This window comes from Euprymna scolopes, chromosome 2 (assembly GCF_053919585.1).
Source record: "Euprymna scolopes isolate OS-2025 chromosome 2, ASM5391958v1, whole genome shotgun sequence".
NCBI classification, from domain to species: domain Eukaryota; kingdom Metazoa; phylum Mollusca; class Cephalopoda; order Sepiida; family Sepiolidae; genus Euprymna; species Euprymna scolopes.
In genome coordinates, this window is record NC_136483.1 from 173,025,901 (window position 1) to 173,050,595 (window position 24,695).

The 24,695-nt window shown below is 32.0% G+C and overlaps 1 protein-coding gene across 29 annotated transcripts in view; it reads left to right on the forward strand.

Moving 5' to 3' along the window:
• The window catches only part of LOC145298823 (uncharacterized), a 433,166-nt gene that overhangs the window by 131,203 nt on the left and 277,268 nt on the right, over window positions 1-24,695 (forward strand). For all 29 annotated transcript variants that reach the window (XM_080144357.1, XM_080144346.1, XM_080144350.1 and 26 more), the window contains one exon: window positions 24,070-24,114. In XM_080144357.1, coding sequence (XP_080000483.1) covers window positions 24,070-24,114 — 45 coding nt within the window. The remainder of the gene's footprint in view (window positions 1-24,069; window positions 24,115-24,695) is intronic.

The window sequence follows — 24,695 nt, forward strand, 5'->3', positions numbered from 1 at the left end:
GTCAACAGAATATGAGCCATTATTGAAATTTCTTTTTCATTATTGAATGCAGTATGTTGCTGGTTCTATACAGTTATAGAAGGTCCACACTCCCAGTCTTTGCTTTCTTCATTTGATAAAGGGTTAATTTATTGGTAATCGCTTAAGGTGCTCCTACCAGAGTAATTCCATCTCAAATCATCCAGACACCCTTACCTCTCAGATTTTTTCCAAACTTTCACCATATGTTGGTATCATAAAAACTAGAGAATTCTGAAAAATTGAGCTTTTAACTCAAAGCGGTTCCGGAAATATTGCAATTTTGTTATTTTACGTATATCGCGTGGAGGCGCAAATTCGCAAAATTATGAAATTACGTTTTTGAGCATAAATCCATTTCTAGACTAGCTAGAACCTTGGAAATTTGCATGGACAAGGTTTTCCACACGAGGAATCCAAAAATCATGTTTAAAAGCTCTGAAAAGTAACTACTTCTGAATTATTGAACTTTTAAGCCCAGATTTGGGTATTGGTCTAAGGTGACACAAAATAACATGTGGCACTATTGGAAATTGAATTTTTTTTTGTTCCTAGACATTCTTGATAGTCTGAACTTAAATTCCTTCAAAAAAGGTGTTTAGTTCTTTCCTCATTAGCTCAAAATCGAACCTCAAAGATGGGCAGTTTTACGAGCCTCACTTCCAGGCAGAGCAGTGTACACGGAGTCACTTGACTTCACCATAAACAGAAATTCTGAATTTTATTTGGACTTCCTGTTCATTTAAGAAGTGGTATTGCTGTGAGCAGTGCCAAACAGAAGCTCAAGAAAGTGATGAACACATACAAAATCCACATTATAGCAACACCAGATCCAAAGAAAGGAAAATCCTTTCTTCAGGAAACTCTTGACCTGGTACTGAGGTTTTATGAAGATGACAAATACAGTCGCCAGATGCCAGGTAAGAAGGATTATGTAATTGTCAGACAGAATGTACACAAACAAAAGCATCTGGTTCTTTGTAACCTGTCAGAAATGTTAGCTGCATTCAAAGAAAAATATCCAAATGTGCAAATTGGCTTCTCCAAGTTCTGCTCTCTTAGGCCAAAGTGGTGTGTCCTCGCTGGTTCATCAGCGACGCATTCAGTTTGTGTGTGCAGCACCCATCAAAATGCAGTGTTGAAAAAATCTGAGAGGTAAGGGTGTCAAAGATGTTTTTTCTGGATGATTTGAGATGGAATTACCCACCAGTAAATGCTGACGGAGCTGCTCAGGCATTTTTTGTAGGCTGGAGTGCTCTTCCTCTATGGTGCTAACTCTTCAATCTCACTTTCTGACCTTTGTGTCACATCTTCCTGCAGTGGGAGAAAGGTAAATAGTTTCCCTGATGGAGCACTTTGAAATGGTAAAAAAATAGGGATGGACACCTGATGGAGGTGACACATATGATCGGCAATACACCAATTCCTCTTGCCTGCTAGAATCGACCTCAACCATACCTCATTCAGACAAAAAGGTTGGGCCATCTTATGGGACTAGGCTATAGCATCAGAATATGCCAAGAATTACCTGCAACCAGATGAAAAAAATATATACCTATGTTTGTAGAGTAAATGGTTTCAAAGAGTTAAAACCGAACATAGACAGAAATTGATTCAAAGTTTAAAAGCGCCAATAAAAAAATTTAACACTCTTTTCAATACTAATAAAGCCTTCTATAAAAACGGAATACTGCTTCATCTAAATTACAAAAAATAGACGTTTTACACGTTTTTTATTACTAAGTTGTAAAAATAAAAACCAGACTGAATTGAGCAATCGTTGGCTTTTATTGATTTTAAATCGGAAACACTCAGTATGTTACTATGGGGAAAAAATTCAATTCAGTACGTGTGCAAAAGAATAAAAAAATTAAAATCAATGAAAAAAGTAAGTTAATGTACAAAAAAAAATGACGCCAATAAACGATTACCAATAATTGTATGTATGTATGTGATTTGCTAAATGGATATTGTTGATGACTCTAGAATTGGCTATGCTGAGTTAAAATCTCATCAGATCTGGCATAGTTATTCATACACTGATATAGTTTACCTAAAACTATGAATGAAAACAAATAGCAACTTGTGTTCAATTAATTGTATACAATGAATTATTTAGTGTTTGACTGCATCAGGTTTTATATTTCTAACTAGCGAGGGGTACCCAGCGTTACCCTTGAGGCAAAGTTGTAAATTAAAGTGTGAAAAAAAAAAGTGCGACATTAACAATTGCCCCACCGCAAAATGCTAACGGAAACACGTTTGAATTTATTTAATTACTTAGATTTAGCAGGTGCCTGTTTTAATGAGTTAATGAGGTCAAGTTTGACTGCAGGATTTCATTTACTGCTGAACGCTTTTTTTTTTTCCCACCAAGATGTTATAGGAAAAAGACTAACCCACATGCGGTGAGCGACAAATGTTGAATATTTATCTTCCCGAAATCGAGCAAATTAAATAGACAGGCGAGCTTCGTTGTTAACTGTGAGATATTACGATTTATATGTGATATAAAGTTTTAAAAAGTTGCGAAGCGAGCGACCGCTTCTCTGAAAAAAGCCTTTTGTAGACACACAGAAAAAGCGAACACGCATACATACATACATACATACATCTTCGCTTCTATATTTATAGATTATACCTGTGATAAAACTGTCTACAAACGCTAATCCCCATACTGTTTCCCTGGTTTTCTTCTTCTCTTCTGGCCATGTTGTCATCTCTCACATTGGTTGCTACCAAGGGGGTGCACAGTGACTCACAAGTATATAAAATAAGAGAAAATGCAAAAAAACACAAACTCTGACACATTCTCCAAATATCAGTTGCACTCTGTGTGTATGTGTGTGACACCATGTACGATCTACACGCTAAGGTCTACATCTATGTTCTGTCAAGGGAGTGCTCGTCAATCAATGTCAGCTCATCTCAATTTGGTCCAAGCCATGACCTGCGTCTACTATGTCCAACTCCCAACTCTCTTCAACTGTCATCAGCCATCGCAAACCTAAGACTGTCCGTAAACTGTTGCAAGACTCATTGACTTTCACGCCCGATCCTTTGTTTCAGTCATTTGCCACACCTTGATTAACAATCGTATTTTAGCTTCTTTTTGTGTGCATTGGTGTACAACTTCCTCTCCATTGTTCTGCAGATAAACTTATTTCCTCTTTGTTTTGTTATGATTTTCCTCTTTTTACTTCCTAACAAGCAGAAAGGCCGGCCATATAAAATCAGCAGTAGGTTCTTTGATATGACAGGGGTGCATTTGAAATGAATGTTTCTGCTTAAAGGATAATTGAACCATGATACTTGACTTTTGCATTTTAAACTTCAATTCAAGCCAGTATATAAAAATAACTTTATAAACTTACGTCGGTTCTCTACAGTGCAATGTAAACTACAATGTATTATGGACTAAGTCATTGCAGGGAGGCATGTGAAACTTCTTCCCAGTGCACCATAATGGGTCCCCAACTAGAGCAGGCAATTAATTGATTTCATTGAAAAATAAGCATTTTCATCATTTACGACGATAATAAAAGATTAGGAAGCTGAAACATTCGTGTAAATTGTTTCAGTCATCTGCCACATTTTGATTAACAATCGTATGTCTGCTTTCTTTTGTATGCATTGGTGAACAACTTCATCTCCATTGTTCTGCTGATAAATTTGTTTTGTTATCTTTTCCTTTTTTTTTTTTTTGCTTCCTAACACTTGGAGGGAGAGGAGGTGTTGATGATGTTGCATATCAATTCAACTCTCATAGACAAATATTTAAACTAGTTGTTGTTTTCGTCCATCTTTCATCATCATCATCATCATCATCATCATCATCATCATCATCATCATCACCACCACCACCATCGGTTTAATGTTTATTTTACATGCTGGCATGTCTTGGATGGTTTTAAGTTATTGACTTCCAAAGTAACTTATCTCTGCCCAGGTCATTATCCTTCTTTCCTTCAGATCAATTTTTATCACTTTTTCCCATGTTTTCCTGTGATAAGTAGTAATATATAGTGATATATAGTAATATATAGTGATGAGTAGTAATATATAGTAATATATAGTGATGAGTAATAATATATAGTAATATATAGTGATGAGTAGTAATATATAGTGATGAGTAGTAATATATAGTGATAAGTAGTAATATATAGTGATATATATAATGATGAGTAGTAATATATAGTGATATATATAATGATGAGTAGTAATATATAGTGATATATAGTGATGAGTAGTAATATATAGTGATATATAATGATGAGTAGTAATATATAGTGATATATAGTGATGAGTAGTAATATATAGTGATATATAGTGATGAGTAGTAATATATAGTGATATATCGTGATGAGTAGTAATATATAGTGATATATAGTAATATATAGTGATAAGTAGTGATATATGGTGATATATAGTGATGAGTAGTAATATATGGTGATATATAGTGATGAGTAGTAATATATGGTGATATATAGTGATGAGTAGTTATATATAGTGATAAGTAGTTATAGTGATAAGTAGTGATGAGTAGTAATATATAGTGATATATATAGTGATAAGTAGTAATATATAGTGATATATATAATGATGAGTAGTAATATATAGTGATATATAGTGATGAGTAGTAATATATAGTGATATATAGTAATATATAGTGATGAGTAGTAATATATAGTGATATATAGTGATGAGTAGTAATATATAGTGATGAGTAGTAATATATAGCGATATATAGTGATGAGTAGTAATATATAGTGATATATAATGATGAGTAGTAATATATAGCGATATATAGTGATGAGTAGTAATATATAGCGATATATAGTGATGAGTAGTAATATATAGCGATATATAGTGATGAGTAGTAATATATAGCGATATATAATGATGAGTAGTAATATATAGCGATATATAATGATGAGTAATAATATATAGCGATATATAGTGATGAGTAGTAATATATAGCGATATATAGTGATGAGTAATAATATATAGCGATATATATAGTGATGAGTAGTTATATATAGCGATATATAATGATGAGTAGTAATATATAGTGATATATAGTGATGAGTAGTAATATATAGTGATAAGTAGTAATATATGGTGATATATAGTGATGAGTAGTAATATATAGTGATATATAGTGATGAGTAGTAATATATGGTGATATATAGTGATGAGTAGTAATATATGGTGATATATAGTTATGAGTAGTTATATATAGTGATAAGTAGTTATAGTGATAAGTAGTGATGAGTAGTAATATATAGTGATATATATAGTGATAAGTAGTAATATATAGTGATATATATAATGATGAGTAGTAATATATAGTGATATATAGTGATGAGTAGTAATATATAGTGATATATAGTAATATATAGTGATGAGTAGTAATATATAGTAATATATAGTGATGAGTAGTAATATATAGTAATATATAGTGATGGGTAGTAATATATAGTAATATATAGTGATGGGTAGTAATATATAGTGATATATAGTGATGAGTAGTAATATATAGTGATTAGTAGTAATATATAGTGATATATAGTAATATATAGCGATATATAGTGATGAGTAGTAATATATAGCGATATATAGTGATGAGTAGTAATATATAGCGATATATAGTGATGAGTAGTAATATATAGCGATATATAGTGATGAGTAGTAATATATAGCGATATATAGTGATGAGTAGTAATATATAGCGATATATAATGATGAGTAGTAATATATAGCGATATATAATGATGAGTAATAATATATAGCGATATATAGTGATGAGTAGTTATATATAGCGATATATAATGATGAGTAGTAATATATAGTGATATATAGTAATATATAGTGATATATAATGATGAGTAGTAATATATAGTGATATATAATGATGAGTAGTAATATATAGTGATATATAATGATGAGTAGTAATATATAGTGATATATAATGATGAGTAGTAATATATAGTGATATATAGTGATGAGTAGTAATATATAGGGATGAGTAGTGATGAGTAGTAATATATAGAGATGAGTAGTGATATGTAAGGATGAGTAGTGCTAGGACAACAGCATATCCTTTTAATTATTTTGACTCTCGAGTGTTTATCCATTAATATCTTATATGCTTTTATGATGATGTGGTTCTCGGTTGATTAACAGTGTCTGTGTCGAATATATATTCGAGTTAAAACAATAAGAATATTCTGTTGTCATAGCCCTAGTAATAACTAGTAATATATTGTGATGAGTAGTAATATATATAGTGATGAGTAGTAAGGCTATACATCTAAAACAAGGATACACTTAAGTTTCCTAAAATTCATTCTAGAATTGTCCACAAAAATTTGTAACATAATGGATGTAAGTGCTAACTCATCAGTTCTAGGTGACATTATTTTGGAGATTGAAACTTGATTCTCAGTGTGGTAGATATTAAGAAAACTTAAGACTTCTACCAGGTCATGGCAGATGGAATGTGAGCAAACTACCGCAGTGGATTAAAACGTTCCTTTCAAAAATACGAGTTTGATAAGGTACACCTGTAGAAGGTCAAAGGTTACATTGGTTAAAACATGGGAATAATATCCAAGGTGAGAATAGTAATCCAAATACAAAATAAGAGACATTTATTTTTCAAATGATATCAGATTGTGTTTTGCAGTTTCACCTCCTCCCACTTCACTTACTCCTACTTTCTTTTCTCCATACGAAGTCCCTTCATTCTCCTACTTAGCAACTAGGAAGTGTGCTCCTCCTACTTTCTCTTCTTCATAGTATATACTCTACATCTGCTACAAATGAAAGTGGTGCAAAAGGAAATAAGGAAGAAACAAGTGAACTTACTAGCGTATCAATATTAGAATTCTGATTTTCAATCAAATATTCTCAATTCAGATAAACATGGTTTAAGCGTGTGAATAAATTCAAGTTAGCTGGCTCTGTACCTTTCTTACCTCATTTTCGCAAAACTGTTTAAAGATATTTGCATAAAAGATTTCCAAAGATGCCAATGAAGAAACCCCAAACTGTCTCGGTTGTTATTTTCTGCCTGTCTATTTCTCGTTTGTCTAATTTGATTGGAAGAAACCCAAATTCTTTTATGCTCAGCCTTTGAAAATTTTATTGTCATCCTAAGAAGTTCTTTTCAGATTTAAATGTCTATTTGGCAGATGTATCCTCGCATCTATGGAAGAGACTCTGTCTGTCAGTCTTTCCATTGGTCTGTCTGATGGCGTCTCTCACATTTGTTTGAAATAGCACTTGTATCGCTTAATGCCATATATGCCAGAGGCTGGTTGAACTGATTTCCTTTGAAGGAGAAAGTATCAAGGGAGTATTAAATCCACAAACACTTGCCAGTTGCATGTATATCCTGGTTAGGAGAGATGTTCAATGTTAGGTTTTTGCAGTTATTGCAAAAAGGTGTCATTGTTCTGCACAGAATGCCTAATATTCCTAAATGGTTACCCTTCTGGTATTGACCAAACTCAACGTTGCTTAATTTCAGTCATCTAACAAGAACTGGTGTGTTCTAAATGCACATATTTAATGGATGCATCTTATTTTAGATTCGGCCAAGAATCTCTGTATGGGGCTTAATCAGTCTCGTTTATGTCTAAAATAGCATTTTCGCCATCGACAAACTTGGTCTCATCTTTGAATAATGTTATATAATTTTTTATTGAATAATTAATCATTTTTTTTTTTCTGAAACTTTCATTGTTGAAACAACTTATTCAAAGAAGACTTGATGCTTTTATTTCTTCATTTTATTGATGGTATTAGTTGGCTCCTTCTGAAGAGAGAAAAAGCAAACGTCTGATGTTATTAATGGTTAGTGTAAAGTCCGAATGATCTGTATTGTGATTGTCACAAATTTTAGCTGTATACTTATTCTCTCTCCATGAGGGGCCGACCCCTAGGGGTTAATACCACCAACAAAATGAAGAGAAAAACACAGTCTTAAAAAACTTTGTCGTAACGACGAAAAACTCGGAAAAAAATAAAAATGATTTCAATCATTTAATAAAAACTTATATAACTTTATTCGTTTTTTTTGTTTTTTTTAAATTTTCAAATTCTTTTTGTCAGTTTGTCTTGATTGTGGTTGCACTATCATTTTAATTTTGTCACGCATCAGTTTGATATACTGGATGATCATCACAGTCTGATGACTTTTCATTGGAAGCTCATCAATCCGATCAGTGACCATTACTGAATATCACAAGCCTATAAATGTCTGTGTGGTATAAATTAATAGCAACACGCTACATTACGTTTGACCTTGTCTCACATTCAACGGCTGCAGAGGTAGATGAATAGGAGTTAGAAATATTTTATCTTATATAAAGAATATAATTAATCATAAAAGTGATATCCCTGATATATGCCTTACTTCTCTGTGCAAATATATATATATTAGTAGGGAAACCTGACATTGCCTAGGAGTGTATGATGATCAATAAATGTTTCACCCTCCCATATTTTATTGTCATTGAAATCAGTGAAATTGCCTATTTTTCAATCAAATCGATTATATGCCTGCTCTAGTTAAGACCCACTGCAGTGCATTGGAAGGAAGTTTCACATGTGTCACCGCAGTGACTTAGTCCATAATACATTATGGTTTATATTGCACTGTAGAGGACCTATTGTTGATTTTATAAAATTATTCTTTATATATAGAATGGTTTGAATTAAAGTTTGAAATGTAAAAATCAAGTATGATGGTTCAATTGTGTTCTAAACAGAAACATTCAATTCAAATGTGCCCGTCATATCAAAGTACCTACTGTTCAGTTTATATGCTTGACCTTTTTGTTTGTATGATAATAAAACTTCTTAAATGCACTTAATGTTAGACTATATAAGGTGTTAATTTTAGTCAAAATCGCCTCTATGTATGTGTGTGTGTGTGTGTGTGTGTGTGTTTGTATATATATATATATATATATATATATATATATATATATATATATATAAAATGTTGTTTATTTGTTTTGTTTGCAATACATTTTTTTAATAAATTCAATTATTTATACAAAAGTGCATTTTTATCTAAATGCAAGTTGGGAATGATTTTCCTTTTTACCAAATTGGTACCCCCAAATGGGGAGCAGCATATGTATTGTTTTTAAAATATAATTATCCACTGACACGTGTTTCAGCCACTCTGATGAGTCATAGATGATGAAACACGGATCGGTGGATAATTATATTTAAAATATATATATATATATGATTGCCACTATAAGAAAAGATAGCAATACTTATCAAATAATCTTACTGTCTTTACAATTCATATAGAAGGGATAGCTATCTTTAAAATTTTAATTTTACTTAGTTTAGTTTTGAAACGTGATAATGTTACTCCACTGCGAAAGAACTTATAGACCTTGTTAGATTATCCATGCACAAAGTGAAAACTTTGATCTATAATATATATATATTGAACCACATGTTCTTTTTTATGCTTTTTGCTGTTTCTATCATAAATAAATCACATTTCATGTAAAATCATTTTGATACACTCAAGTGTCATGCCGAAATAAGTAAAATCACCAAAAATGAAAAAAAAAATAGAGTAGAAAATCTAGGTCTTTTTATTAAAACCATATTTTCTTGATTCACCATCGGTATGAGTGAGAGTACTGGAAGTTCTCAAAAAACTGGAGGTCTTTTAATTTTTTTTTATTAAAGTTTGTCTTCAGTTTAAAACAAGTAAAAAATGAATGGCATAATATGATAAAACTGCAATTTATGATAAAATTGATTTGACTTGTAATTAATCTTCTACTGGATTATTTTTTCTAATTTTTGGTAATTTTACTTATTTCAGCATGATCCATAAATGAAGGTGTTTTTACTGTAAATGCAGTTTTCATTTGTGACTCTTAGTAAAGAAGCACCTGTTTTTTTTCTTTTTTTTTGTCTTTTAGATCAATTATCTTGAAGGTATCTAGTTCTCTCTCCCAGTGCAAGAACTTCGACACCAGTCGGAAAGTAGGATGTAGAAGTCAGCGCCTTTGAGGCTGGGCAGGGGGGGGGGCATTCTGACTTTCAAAAAGTGCCTGGGCAAGCCCGTCAGATCTCCCCGGCAAGGGCGCCTCAGCCAATTAGTAACAAACTCCTTTTCAAAGAGAGATGGCAAAGCCCTGGAAAAACTAGAATAATGTAAATAGTAAACATATAGAATCTGTTCTATAATAACGGAAAGGAAGAAGATAAACCATTTAGACCAAATACTCATGGAACTTAAATACTTCCTAGAATCTTATCAAAAGGAAATTATAATGTCTTTCGTGATATTTATTTACATTTGATTGTCATCCAGAAAAAAAAACAAAACAACCTATATCACATATGTTTCTCTTTTAGCTACAAATGAACTAAAGTTAAGTTTTCTTTCAAACTCCTTTTCCCTCTCTCAATAAATGCAGATGAATGGTTAATTTAGTATGATGATGAATTTTTCAGATGAGGATTGATAATTTCGTTTATTTGGACTACTGTTCTCATCTTGAGTGTTAATTTGCACAACGTTTCGACCAATGTAAACTGACCTTTTTCAGGTGTATCTTGTTGAACCTGAGATTCTTCCAAATTTATGGATCTGCACAGAATTTCAGACAGAACTCTTCATTTAATTCACAGAGGTAGCATGCTCTTGTTCCCTTAAATAATTTGCAATTGTATTCTTAGTATCACCCACACTGAAGATTGAACCTACAACCTCCAGGAGAGTATCACTTACAACTGAATTTTGCCGAGTACTCTATCCATTATACCACGGTTTCGACGGCTGAAATGTTTTGTGGATAACATTCAAGATGAGAATAGTAATCAAAATAATGCAAATAATATCTTCATGTTCTGGCTTGCTGTGAGATTCACATTTGGTATTTATTTAATGAAAATGTCATTCTCAACAGGGATTAGCTGGTAAGTGTCACGCACTTTACTGGCCACTTCTAACATGTTTTTCATGTGATCATTTCACTTAGTGATGTGATAATGTGTTCGATTGCCAGACAATGGTAGAATCTTATGTGGATTCTGCTTTAAGAGATTTCCTCTTAATGAAACCAATTCTAATCAGCTGTTCTGGTAAGCACAGCAGCACGCTTGGAATCGAAATCTTTTTAATGAAAAATATTTAGCAAAATCAAAAATATTAGTAAGATTTTACTCTTTGCCCCCTCCATTGCTGTCAATTGAAAACTAAAAATGAAATTGGAAATACCTGGAAAAAATTAACGTATGATGAGTTTGATTGCAGAACACAATAAACACCATTTTAACAATTGTGAAACTATCCTATAAAATTTTCATCAGCACAGCCATTAGACAGCAAATCTTAGTCATATGTTTAAATTCTCTATTTGATGTCTAATCTATGTGTTGAATAAATTTTATTTCAAAAACGAATTTGTATCATCTCAGAAACGATTGTACATAGATTGGTTGTTGATATGGAATTCTTGTGTAATTCTAAATAAAATGATTTATTCATAAATCATATTACTTCATACTTTATATATAATATTTTTGCAAAAATCAAGACAATAAAATATAAAATTATAACATCATATTGTAAATTTTCTTATGTGTTACAATTGTTTCATAACCATTTGGACAATTTTAAATATATCATTTAAAAATATATATACCTATGTTTAACCTTACAAGTTAAAGGTAAGCTGGCTATTCAAAGTTGTTCATCTTTGTCGGATTCCATATATATATATATATATATATATATATATATATATATATATATATATAGTGGAAATGGTAATTAATAAAAACTGAAGAAAGTGCTCAATACTGTTGTAGAGCAAATATGCATTTTATTTTTTATTACCATATTTTTCTGTTAAGTTACATTATTGTTTCAGCTCCTCGGCCGATAGAAAGATACAGTAATAATAAGAAATAAAACGTATATATATATATATATATATATATATATATATATATATATATATATATATATATATATATATATTAGCATGTCACTTGGTATTGCCCGGTCATAAAATACATTTAAATATATTTTAATTCATGCAAATTTCATATTTTTTATCATATAATTCTCTATTGATTAGTGTATTGTACCCAATAGTGATTTTAAAAGTTGAAAAAAAAAAAAAAAAAAAAAATTGTGTGGGTGCCATCAACTAGAATCGAAACCAAAACATTTAGCTCTCCAGCAGTATTCACTGTTATGATGTAAGGACTGATGAATATCGAAACTTTAAAAATCAATGCAGTTTAATATATAAATGTACATTTGCACATGCATAAAGGATTAAATCAAATTACGCTTGCAAATTTTCAATTTTAACTCCTTAGGAGCTATTTTTACTAGCTAAAAACCAAATCGAATTAGTTTCACAGATTCGAATCCTCTATAAATTAAGTTTGAAGTCTGTAGACCAAAAATTGACAGAGTAATTTTATAGAAACCATTCCACACACACACACACACACACACACACACACACACACACACACACACACACACACACACACACACACACACACACACACACACACAAGGTCACATTTATATTTATTTATCCTTCTGTCTTTCTGTCTGTCTGTGTGTCTCTCTCTCTCTCTCTCTCTCTCTCTCTATATATATATATATATATATATATATATATATATATATATATATATAGTAAGGGGCGGGGGCACCTGGCTTTGTTCAGTCATAAAATATGCTCAAATATGATATTGTAATTTGTCCAGATTTCATATATATTATTATATAGTCATGATTTCAAAAGTAAAGTAAAAAAGAAAAAAAAAAGCATTTGGGTGCCATCAGCTAAAATCGAAACCGAAACTAGCATTCAAAGCTGGTGATGTTACCACTATACCAATGTGACACATGCATATGAACTGATTAAAAATAAACTAAGATGTATGTACAAAATGTGTAACAATTTTTTTCAATTTTTACTCATTTCTTACCCATTTTTGACTCCTTATTTTAACCGGCTAGAGACCCATATGGTCCATAAAAATCGAATCATTTGAGGCCCCTAACGCCGCTCTGCAACTTTTAGTTTCGGAGGAGATAGAGTTTGAAAGCATGGAGACAGACAGACATATAGCCTTTTATATATTAGATATCTATAATATAAAAGGGCGCATGCGTTTGTGTATGTCCATGAAATACTTTTTGCATCGAGTTCTCGCGTCGGTTAGGTTCCGGGAGAAGTTTCTTTATACTTCCTAGATTGTAATATCTCAGATTCGAAAACAGACATTGTTTCTATGTTTATTTTGATCGACTTTTAAAAATTTCCCTCCGTCCCACCCTTTCCAGTATTTGTTTGTCTTTTTTGTATAAAAACGAAACTGATTGAAGCAAACATGAGCGCCTCCTGACCTTTTCGGCCGGGACGTTTTGAAGTTTGAAGAGGTTTGATCAATGTGGGGGAAAACCTTCATATCCAACAATTGCTATTTATTTGTACACTGCCAGAGTTACTCCTTTTTGTGGGGAGCTGGTTTTCCCCAACACCGTTGGGAAACAAACAAATAAATAAAACAGCAGTAAGTGGCAAGCTTAACTGGCCTCCAGCCAGCTATAATAGCAACATTAAAGAAGCAAGCTTAACTGGCTTCCAGCCAGATATAAAAGCAATGTTCATTTCTGCGTGCGCATGATTCTTATCCGCTATAGCGTAATGTTTAGCGAGAAAGACTAATCTTTTTTTTTTTATTTTGTCTTTCGTCACCTGTCCAAAAGTTAATTATCAACTCTTTTTTCACCTTATTTTTCTCCTTCACAGTACAGATTCCAGTCTTTTTTTTTTTTTTTAACACCTACAAACACCCGGGCAACGCCGCTAGTCTATAAATATAAAAGCGAAAATGTATGTGTGTTTGTATATGTGTTCGCTTTTTCTGTATGTCTACAAAAGGCTTTTTTCAGAGAAGCGGTGGGTCACTTCATAACTTTTTAAAACTTTTTATATCACATATATATCGTAATATCTCAGAGTTAACAACAAAACTCGCCTGTCTATTTAATTTGCTCGATTTCGGGAAGATAAATATTCAACATTTGTCGCTCGCCACATGTGGGTTAGTCTTTTTCCTATAACATCTTGGGAAAAATAAAAATCTGCAGTAAATGAAATACTATCCCGCAGTCAAACTTGACCTCATTAACTCATTAAATGGGCACCTGCCAAATCCAAGTAATTAAATAAATTCAAACGTGTTTCCGTTAGCATCTCGTGGTGGGGCAATCGTTAACGTCGCTGTTTTTTTTTTCACACTTTAATTTACAACTTTGCCTCAAGGGTTTGGGTTCGATCCTCATACTTACCTGCCAAAACATTTCCCCCCCCCCCCCGAGTTTCCACACACACTTCCAAACAACCAGGCAACGCTGGGTACCTCTTGCTAGTATTATATAAAAAGCAAATGTGAATATAGCTAAAGTACCATTTTTCTTTTCATTATTTTTTACAGAGGATGTACACTAGTATATTTTAATTTAAGAAAAACTCCAAAGTTTCATTGCATCTAAATAAATGACAGATATTTCCAGCAGAAGGAACCTATTGTAGCAACTTTCTTACATCGTGGCTGAGTGAAAAGTCTTGATGATCAGTTAAAACATAAGATGGATGTTTGTCAGACCTTGTTGAGTATCACCTTGCTTTCTTCTCATTTACACTTTAGCCATCGTTCTTCAACACTTCTGGCTATATTGTTCTTAGAAAAAAAAATAATGACCTTGTGAATATAAAAAAAACTTCGTTCTCATTTTTTTATCATCTAAGAAAAAAAAAAAACCCACAGAAATATTTGTAAAAAGAACTTTTAAGGAAAACACTATGTTGTGATTGTGTATGTTTATTTATTAAATAAAAAAAGATAAAATCGTGCTGATTGTAACTTATTAATTTTTAAGAGAGTTAAAAAAGAAAAATTAAAAAACAAAACTAATTGATTTATTTGTTATTAAAAATTATATTAAAAGAAAAAGTCAGCACAGTTTCAGATTTATGAGTACACTAGCGGGGGGAGGGGGTACCCGGCGTTGCCCGAGTGTTTGGAGGTGTGTGTGGTCGGTGGGGGTGTTAATGAAGACCTAAGAATAAGCAAAGTAAAAAAAGAAAATAGAAAAATGAACGTTAAAACTTATCTGAAAAATAAAGGGGGGGGTACGCGGGCGGTGGTGGTGGTGGGGGTAATCAAAACAAAAAACACAAAACCTAACGTAAGGCAAACGAACGATGTTAAATGTAAAAATCTGAAAAACAAAAAAGAAAACAGAAAAAGGAACGTTAAAACTTCTGAAAAATAACCTCCCCCCCCAAAAAAAAAACATGTGAAAATGGCTTAAATATTAAAATTTAAAAAATTGGTGGGTACCTGGGTGTTTTTAGGTGTGTGTGGTCGGTCGAGGGTGGATGGGTGTAAATGAAAACCTAAGAATAAGCGAAGTAAAAAAAAAAAAAAAAAACAGAAAAACGACCGTTACGTAAAAAAATAGCTTAAATAACCCTGCTTCAATATTAAAATTTAAAAAATCAAAAAATAAAAAAAGAAGACATCTCACACCACGATTCGAACCCAAAACGTTTAGATTATGAATCAACGCTCTAACCAACTGAGATAACACGACGCACATGAAATTGTGTCAGTTCTTCAAATATTTAAACTAAATTAGGTTATGACGTTGTCTGACGCATGCGTAGAACCGATCTCGTCATGAGAGGACGGTTTTTGCTGACCCCCCCCCCCCTGTAGAAAAGTGTTGATTTCAGGGTGAAAAAATTAACGTTTTTGGCCAATGTTTCGATATTTGTTGGGCGAAGGATGGGGCTTTCACATGAGACCAAGTTTGTGAATTTTTGTTCTGTCTGTCGAAAGTTTTTAGCAGACACACAAACATAGATACATACATACATACATTTTCACTTTCATATATATAGATAAGTCTGTCCATGATTCCACAATCGAAAAAAAATATTTTCTTGGGACTTATCTATGTTTAGTTGATAGCTGCAGATTTTTCATAAAATTTGAGTGGATAAATTACTATAAGATTTTGTGTAAAAAAAAAAAAAAATAAAAAATTGATTTCCGATTTGATCAAATTGCCTCAGTAGAAATAACATAAAATATCAATTTAGTGTGTAGGTGTAAAGGTCTGGTGGTGCTACTTTTGTAGGAGTTATTACACTTGGCGCATTGCAGGTCATAGACTTACTTAAATGTAGGAACTCTCACGTTTTATGATGCTTGAGGCAGTCAAAGTATTCCATAATTTTCAATCTGAAGCCTAATCCACAACATCTCTCTAGTTCTTGCCATTGCAATCAAATCTCTTTTGATTGTCTGTTTCCAGTTCAGTTTTGGTCTTCCTCTTCTTTTTTCATCAGGAGTCCATTGAACCACTTGGTTGGCAGTTCTCTCTAGAACCAATCTTAGGGTATGATCGAGCTACGATATTTGCAGATTATTGGTGATACCACCTGTTGGTTAGTGTGAAATTGGGCAGTTGGTCAGAGAGCGGGTCTCAGCATGTTGGTTGTGTATCTTTTGGACAGGTGTTGTTGTAAAGAGATGCCAATGTGGATTAGTTAGATATTTAGGTTCTCTCTATGAATAGCATTGTGGATGACGGATAAGATTTAATCCCTAGGAAAGGTAGTTTTTTTTCTCCCCCTCTTATCGTTTATTCATAACAATGTTTTTTTTTTAAATTATTTTACATGATTTTTAATGTAAAATCAGATTTTCAGTAAGGTCTCATGATTAAATTATTTATTGTTATAATTTTGATTAAATTATTTATTGTTATAATTAAAAAGGTTATTGCTAGCAGGGTTGCAGAGTCAGATTTTTGGAAAGTCAAACTCGTAAAAAAGCTAAGAGTTGTATTTTTTTTAATCTGAGGAATCAACAGGCAGTTTTAATATCGAAAGACTTTAAGGAATGGGATATTTTGAAATTCTCAGAGTTCAACGTTTGACCGTCTAACTCCATAACCCTACTTGTTAATGTTTAAGTTTTTATGAAACTACAGATTTAAAGTTATTTTATATCCCAAGAATGTCTGACATAATAAGAGGAAGGACTCCCTCTCCCTAAAGAAGGGATGGAATCTTATTCTAACCAAGTTCAACAATGGCCTGTCTTGAAGATTCTCTATTAGTTTTGGTATTTTCACCTCTTTGAATTTATAACCATTCGCAAAAAATCAGTGTAATTGGCTTCTTACAAATAGATTTAATGGAATTTGAAGAAATCAGTAATTTTTGAAATTTCGCAAACCGTGAATTTTTTTATTTTTGAACATCTATTGTTCAGAGTAGTTTTCATGTTATGCCCTTGGCCTTCTCATTTATCAGTTTAGTATCTGAATTTTCTGAAACAGTAAAATCATTTAAGATTGACTAAAGCTAAGAAAAACAAGTAATATAAAAACAAACAAATGGTAATCCAAATCATCGTTGCAAAATTAGAAAATAAATAATAAATTGGGGATATTTCTTATTTAATTGCACTGCTTTTAAAAAAAAAAAAAATTGTTCATCCTAAACAAGCATATTGCCACTGAGGTATAAGGTGGCTACTGCGATATGAGCCATATGTATAGGAGAGCAACCTGAGTGGGGAGTTGGGCAGCAAAATGTTTTACATTAAAGGTCAATTTCATTATTCAAAGTAATCAAGAAAATTCAGATGGTGAATTATGAACTCAACAGCATAAATGTATGACTTAAAAACTACGAATCTCCCCAAAATAAGAATATGAATGCTGATGAAGGGAGTCAGTACTTGGACCTGAAATGCATAGATGTTTTTCATTAATTCTGAGAAAATATCTGGTATCCTTTAAAAGGATTAAAGATCATGAATTTACCAAAATTTGTTTCAATATTACTTACATTGCTGTGTCTCATTCCTAAAATTGAATAATATAAAATGTAAAAGATAAGATTAAAAAAAGGTAATATAGTGCTATAGGCTTGGCATAAAAGGACATAATTTCTTATTCAATCCTGGGCAATGCTGGGTAATCTTGCTAATGTCTAATAAAATTACATATCTTTGTTTGTAATACTCTTTTGTTTTATTTATGAAAATTCTTGGAATTTTTATTGTGATTATCGTTTCCTTTGTTTTAGACTATGTTTCTTTTAAAAATAAACTCAATGTCTCGAACTCGTTTCTATTATTGCTTTGGAGATGAACAGCTTATACTGACAAATTTGATGTTGAGATCAACCATCTTGGGAAAATGATTGGTTCTTGTCTATTGATAACAAGTCTTTGAATCGTTTAGTTTTGGACTCTTGACAATAATGCAATCTCTTGGTGAATTCTATGACCAATATGTTTCCCCCTTCCTCCTTCCTTCCTTCTACTGATCTTCCATCTTGTTGTAAACTAGAAGTCGGTCATACTGGAACGAAAACTTTTACACAATGTATGAGATTTAGAATTGGCACTTGTAATTTCATTATTCCTTCCATCCCATCTTTGCATGTAAAATTTATCAGTGGTATTAACTTTTTTTTTTTTTTATAGAAATCGCCTCAGACAAAGCATGAAGTCGCTTGATGTAAGGAAATAAAAAATATTATTACCTCAAGCTAAAATGTCAGGCAAAGACAAGTGTATGATGAATAGATTCTGACCCAGAAAAAAGCAATTCTCTCCTTCCATCAGAAATTTAATGATAAATTAAAGAAGTTTAGTTTGTTTTTTATTTATTTGAATTTTCTTCGTATATTCCACTCTGAATTTTTAAAACATTTCTCTTTAGTTGTTTTATGGTACTTTAGCGGCTTGCAAAGATGCACTCTCGTCTAGGTGGATTTAATTGTTGCATTTCTTTTGATTATTTCTCATCTGAATCAATTTTTCGACTTGAAAAATATTGGCCATCTTTGTACAGCTTAGAAAGCTATGGTAATGTATGAAGTGGATCTTAGATTACCTATTCATTATATACCTCTTCTATTTTCTCTTCTCTCTCTCTCTTTTGCCTTTTCTCTCTGCGTCTTTCCTCTTCTCTCCTCTCTCTCTCTCTCTCTTTCTCTCTCTCTCCTTAGATTTCACTTTCCCTTTTGTTCATCCCTCCTTTTTGCGCTCTCTCATTTTTTTCTTTTTCTCCTTTCTCTCTTTCCTGTTTTATCTTTCCTCTTCCTCACTCCCACTCCTGTTCTCTTTATTCTCTCTTTTTTATGATCTCTTTTCTATTTTATTATCACTCTTTTTTTTTTTTTTAATTCAGTCTCTTTTATTTTCACTGTTTTTCTTTTCTTTCTCTTTTCTTCCTTGTTTTCTCTTTCTAGAAGTTTTACCCTAGTCATAGAATCAGATGATAGTAGTAATTCAAGTGTCTCAATGGATTGATGAGGCCAGAATTCAAGCTATCTTTTTGTATTGCAACCCATTTGTAGATCATCACTGATTACAGAAAAATCAATACCAGAACAATCAAAGTCGTCACAATTACAAAATCTTGCTCTAAAGCGAACACAATTCCATATTCACAACTAAAAAAAAAGGGGGGGCACTCTGTACTCTTTGACCAGAAAACAAGTGAATTCTATTAATTATATTTTTGGCTTTCAAATTACTATACAAAAGAAAAGGAGATCAGAGTGTAATATATGTGGCCATATTTTTCTTTGCATCTTTTAGCACCTCCCAAAAAGTGGAAAATATTGAAGAAATGGGGAAAATTTAAAAAGTGACGTTTATTGTAATAAAAAATACCCTTAGGGAAAAAGTTTAAATACACAGAGATAAAAAAAAAAAAAAATGGTGCTTAAACACCTATGAGTAATAGAAACCAACATGAACACGTATAAGTTTTGAGATATAGCCAATACCAGAGAGGTTACTATTTGCAAATATGTTACCTAGCTGCAAAAAAATTGCAAAAACTAATGTTGTCAAAATTGTCTTTTGTATCGTTATTACAAAACAACCAAGTTAGCCAACTACGTGCGACACAAAATAATTTTTTTTTTATTTTGAATACTTGTGACTACTGTTCTTATCTTGAGTTTTATTTTCACAATGTTTTGGTCAATGTAATCTCCGACCTTCTTCAGGTGTATCCTGTTGAACTCAAGAATCTGTCTGTCAAACTCAGGGAATCTGCATAGAATTTTGAAAGGAACCCTCTATTTAATCCACTGGGGTAGCATAGTCTTGTTCTGTAAGCCATAAAGCCATGCTGGGTAGAAGTCTAAATAATTAGCAATTGTATTTGAGTGTTAGCCATATTGAGGATTGAACTTTCAACTTCAAGAGTGGAACTTTATAACTGAATTTTACCAAATACTTTATCCATTATGCTGCAGGTTCGTGCGGATGACACTTAAATATAATTGTGAATTACTTAGTACTTCTATCCAATCATGGGTGACAGAATGAGAGCATGCTACCCCAATGGATTTAATAAAAGGATTCTTCCTGAAATTCCATGCCGTTTCATGAGCCCAACAAGATATATCTGAAAAGATTGGAGGTTACATTGGCTGAAACATTGTGAAAATAGCACCCGAAGACAAGAACAGTAGTTCGAAGAATCTAAATAATACAAATAATCAATCCTCATCTCAAAAGTTCAGAAACAAAATAAAAATGGCTGACCATGAAAGATAGAGATGAGAATCCATCAATTTGAGTTGATGGAATTGTTCAAATAATCATAAGGTTCTTATATTTAGAAAATAACTTAGCATTCCAATTAAAGGAACTGTTCAAATAATCATAAGGTTCTTATATTCAGAAAATAACTTAGCATTCCAATTAAAGGAACTGTTCAAATAATCATAAGGTTCTTATATTTAGAAAATAACTTAGCATTCCAATTAAAGGAAATGTTTAAATAATCATAATGATCTTATATTAAGAAAATAACTTAGCATTCCAGTTAAAGGAACTGCTTGTGACATGTAGAGAATTGAAACAAGTAAACTCTTTAGGTCTAAATTTTCTTGTCTTTTTTTTTTCCATGTATTAACTTTTTTCTTTTTCACTTTTTCTTTGATTTTTATCAGATAAAACAAAAAGCAAGTATATGTTTTTTTTTATTGTTGCACTTTTGATGGCTTTGCTTGAGAAAATGTATGTAGATAATCATTTATCCACGTAAAAACAGTATCTTTTGATCTTGGTTTGAAATGTTAGATTTATATCTTGGTTTGAAAAATATTACTTTGATCCTGGCTTATAAAATAACATTTTAATCCTGATTAAAAAAAAAAAGTGCCACTTTGATCCTGGTTTAAAAAGTGCCACTGTGATCTTGGTTTAAAAAGTGCCATTTTGATCTTTGTCTATCAAGTCTCAACTCTGATCTTGGTCTGAAAAGTGCCACTTTTGATTCTAGAAATCACATTTTAATCTTCAACACACCCGTATAAATCTTATGCAGTAGTATTGTTTTCTCCACATTTTTGAAGAGCTGACTTTTCTCTCACATTAAAAGCTAGCCTCATATTTATATCTGCTATTGTGTGGAGGCAAGGAAATAGTAATGGTTTTAAAAAAGCAACCTTGACTCGATTTTTCCTCCTCATCCAAAAGATGTGCAGTTGGTGAAAATAAAACTCTGATGTGTGAGTCGGTTCTAAAACAAGCATAACTTTTTCAGCAAAAATTGCTTATCCTCTACCCTGATGCCACCATCTCTTTTTAGAGCTTCCCCCTCTTTCGCTGCTGTTCTAGTTAGGTCTCTGCCATGATTTTGCATGCAAAAGATATTCTGCCAGTTCCAGCACAAAGAAGGATTTCTCACAGTGACAGGTTTTATTGATCTTTCCGTTGCTATCGCTTTCCACAACAGTTGGCTTTACTCAATAATCGACAACCCTCTACGCAACATTAAAATGGGCAAAAATAACTTTCAATATCCACTTGTAAGCTGAAATGTTTAGCTGTGAAGCAAAATAACAAATGCACAAGAAAAGAAATAAAAAGAGGAGAATTCCTGTGTATTGTAAAAGAATTTTCCCTGACTCTGGATTTGTGTGTGATTGTCAAATATATATTATTTCATGTATCGCATAAAATATTATGCATGTATTTTCAATATTTATTTTTTATACTAGTTTATTTATTTGTTAATTAATATAATTATTATTATTGATATTATTATAATTAAAAAAAGTTTTTTTAAATAAAAATATTATAAGCTAATATATGTGACCACATCCAGATTAAAACTAGATCATCTTCTGACACAAAGAAAAAATGAACAAAGAAAAGGGTGAAGTACAGGTTAAATGAACTTCTACCTGATAAATGTGTGCCCATTGGCTGTGATAAAAGGGTATATGAATAACAAAGAATCTGATTGGTTAGCTAACAAACTGTACCATATGAATATACACTAGATAAAAATTTTTAGACCACTTGAAAATCTTTAAAAAGAAAACTTTTTAAGGATAGATTTTAAACTCCTCCCACTTAAGGTTACCAATACTACAAACTATGGAAAAAAAAAAAGATACATTCCAAACATTTAATTCAAAAATTTACATTTTTATAAAATGAGACATTTTACACTTGATCAAAATTATGTGGCCAGGAGGTATAAATTCTACAAAATTGTATGAAAAGTGTATGAAAACATTCAACAACTAAATTTAATGAGTTCTACCTACCTCCATTGTTTTTGATGACTTCAAAAATTCTTTAATAAGCATTTCCATTAAAGTGTGAAGGAAGTTGCTCCAGCTTCTGAAGATGGCTTCACAAAGTTAATTTTTTGTTGAATATTGTTTTCCATTTTGATAGACATCTCTTGTCATCTATCCCCAAACATTTTCAATTGGGTTCATCCGGTGAGAATGCAGGATGCCCAAAATGATGGACCCCATTTTCTTGCAGAAAGGTCAAGGTCCATCGTGCAGCGTGGATTGCAGCATTATCTTGTTGGAATAATCATCCATCCCCACACAAATGATGGCCCTCCATCATTAAAGATGCTTTTTGTAGCATGCTAACATAACCAGCTGCTATCTGACGACACTGCATCATCCCTCTGTAATAAAAGGCACCCTATACCATTAGGGACCCTCTATCACTATAACATGTGGAGAAAATTTCAGGAGGCATGTTTCCGCTATGCCAATATTGTTGTAAGCCATCAGAACCATCTAGATTGAATTTTTTCTTCTCAGAAAACAGGACTTTCTTCCACTTCTCAATGTCCTATGTTTGGTATTCACGACCAAACCTTAAGCAGTCCACCTTGTGACATGGAAGCAGGCAAGGAATTAATTTATGCTTTTTATTCACCATGCCTTTTTGTTGTGTCATCTGATGGTTAGTGGACTGCAACCAGCATCTGTGACTACCCTACTTTGACTAGAAGAAAGTGCCCTGTCTTTCATAACAACCCGTCTTATTCTCCTACTCAATGCAGGAGAAACTGTTGGGTTAAGTGGATTTTGCTTTTCCATAATTCTCACTGTTCTTTAGAAAGTTGCAAATCACAGTTTTACTACGATTTAACTTAGCTGCAATTGTCCGCTGTGACAAACCTTGCTTATGGAAATCTAGAATTCGAGCACACACTAACTACGTAGCACACATCAGATTTGACTTTACTACAATCATCAACAAGATTGGACATGCAATATTACTCTTTTAGGGGCCATTATTCCCAGACTAAATAACAATACCAAAATAGGTAAAAATATATATATATATATATACAATTATCAAGTCTTCTAACATTAGGGTGGATACCACCAAAAGTTTCAGAAAGAAAAAAAAAAAAAAATTTGAAAATGTTTTTCATTCAATAAACAATTATTCAGCATTACTAAAATTTAAAAAATTACACTTGAAACTGAAAGTGTATTATACAATAAGTATACATATATATATATATTTCTCTTCAAAACCATTTTTATGTATACAGAATATTTTAAATTCTTACCTTAACCTATTTTCTTTCAATTTTTTCTGGTAATAATTTAATGTTGATTTTTTTTTTGTCTTCTACAGATAGTAGGATCCCACGCTGGTATTTATGAAGGCTACTATCTGCAGGTAAATGAAAAAAAATTATGTTTCTCTTCATATTAGTGCAGTACTTTATTTGTTTAAAGATGAGGACAAAAAGATTTCCTTAATAATTAATTCTCTTTGTTCTGCTTACATCAGATTATTTCCTGAAAATGTTTAATCGAATGAATAAAGTAAAGTTAGTCTTTTATTATTTCTTTGTCATCAATAGCTTTCTTCCTTCAAACTCAATATTTGATTCTGTTTTTTCTTGTGAATCATCGATGTGTGTTAGAAACTCTCTTCTTGCTGACTGTAACCTATAACCGTTTTTTTTTCTCAAAATGTCAGTAGGCATCTTTATTTTTGCTAATCATCTTTAATTTTTTGTAGCACCTTATATCAAGTGGCTTCAAACCTTGTCTGGAGCATTTTCTATAAAAACAAAATGATAGGGGGCAAAAGCTTTTGCTACTCTCTGTGAGAATACATTTTTAAGAACGACAATTTGATCAGAATTAATGTGAAACTATGATTAAATGTATGCATACTTTTGCAGAACAAGCTTTAGGAAGTACTGTATTTGGTGAGTTGGAAATATTTGTTGTTAAAGTATTCAAGTTCCC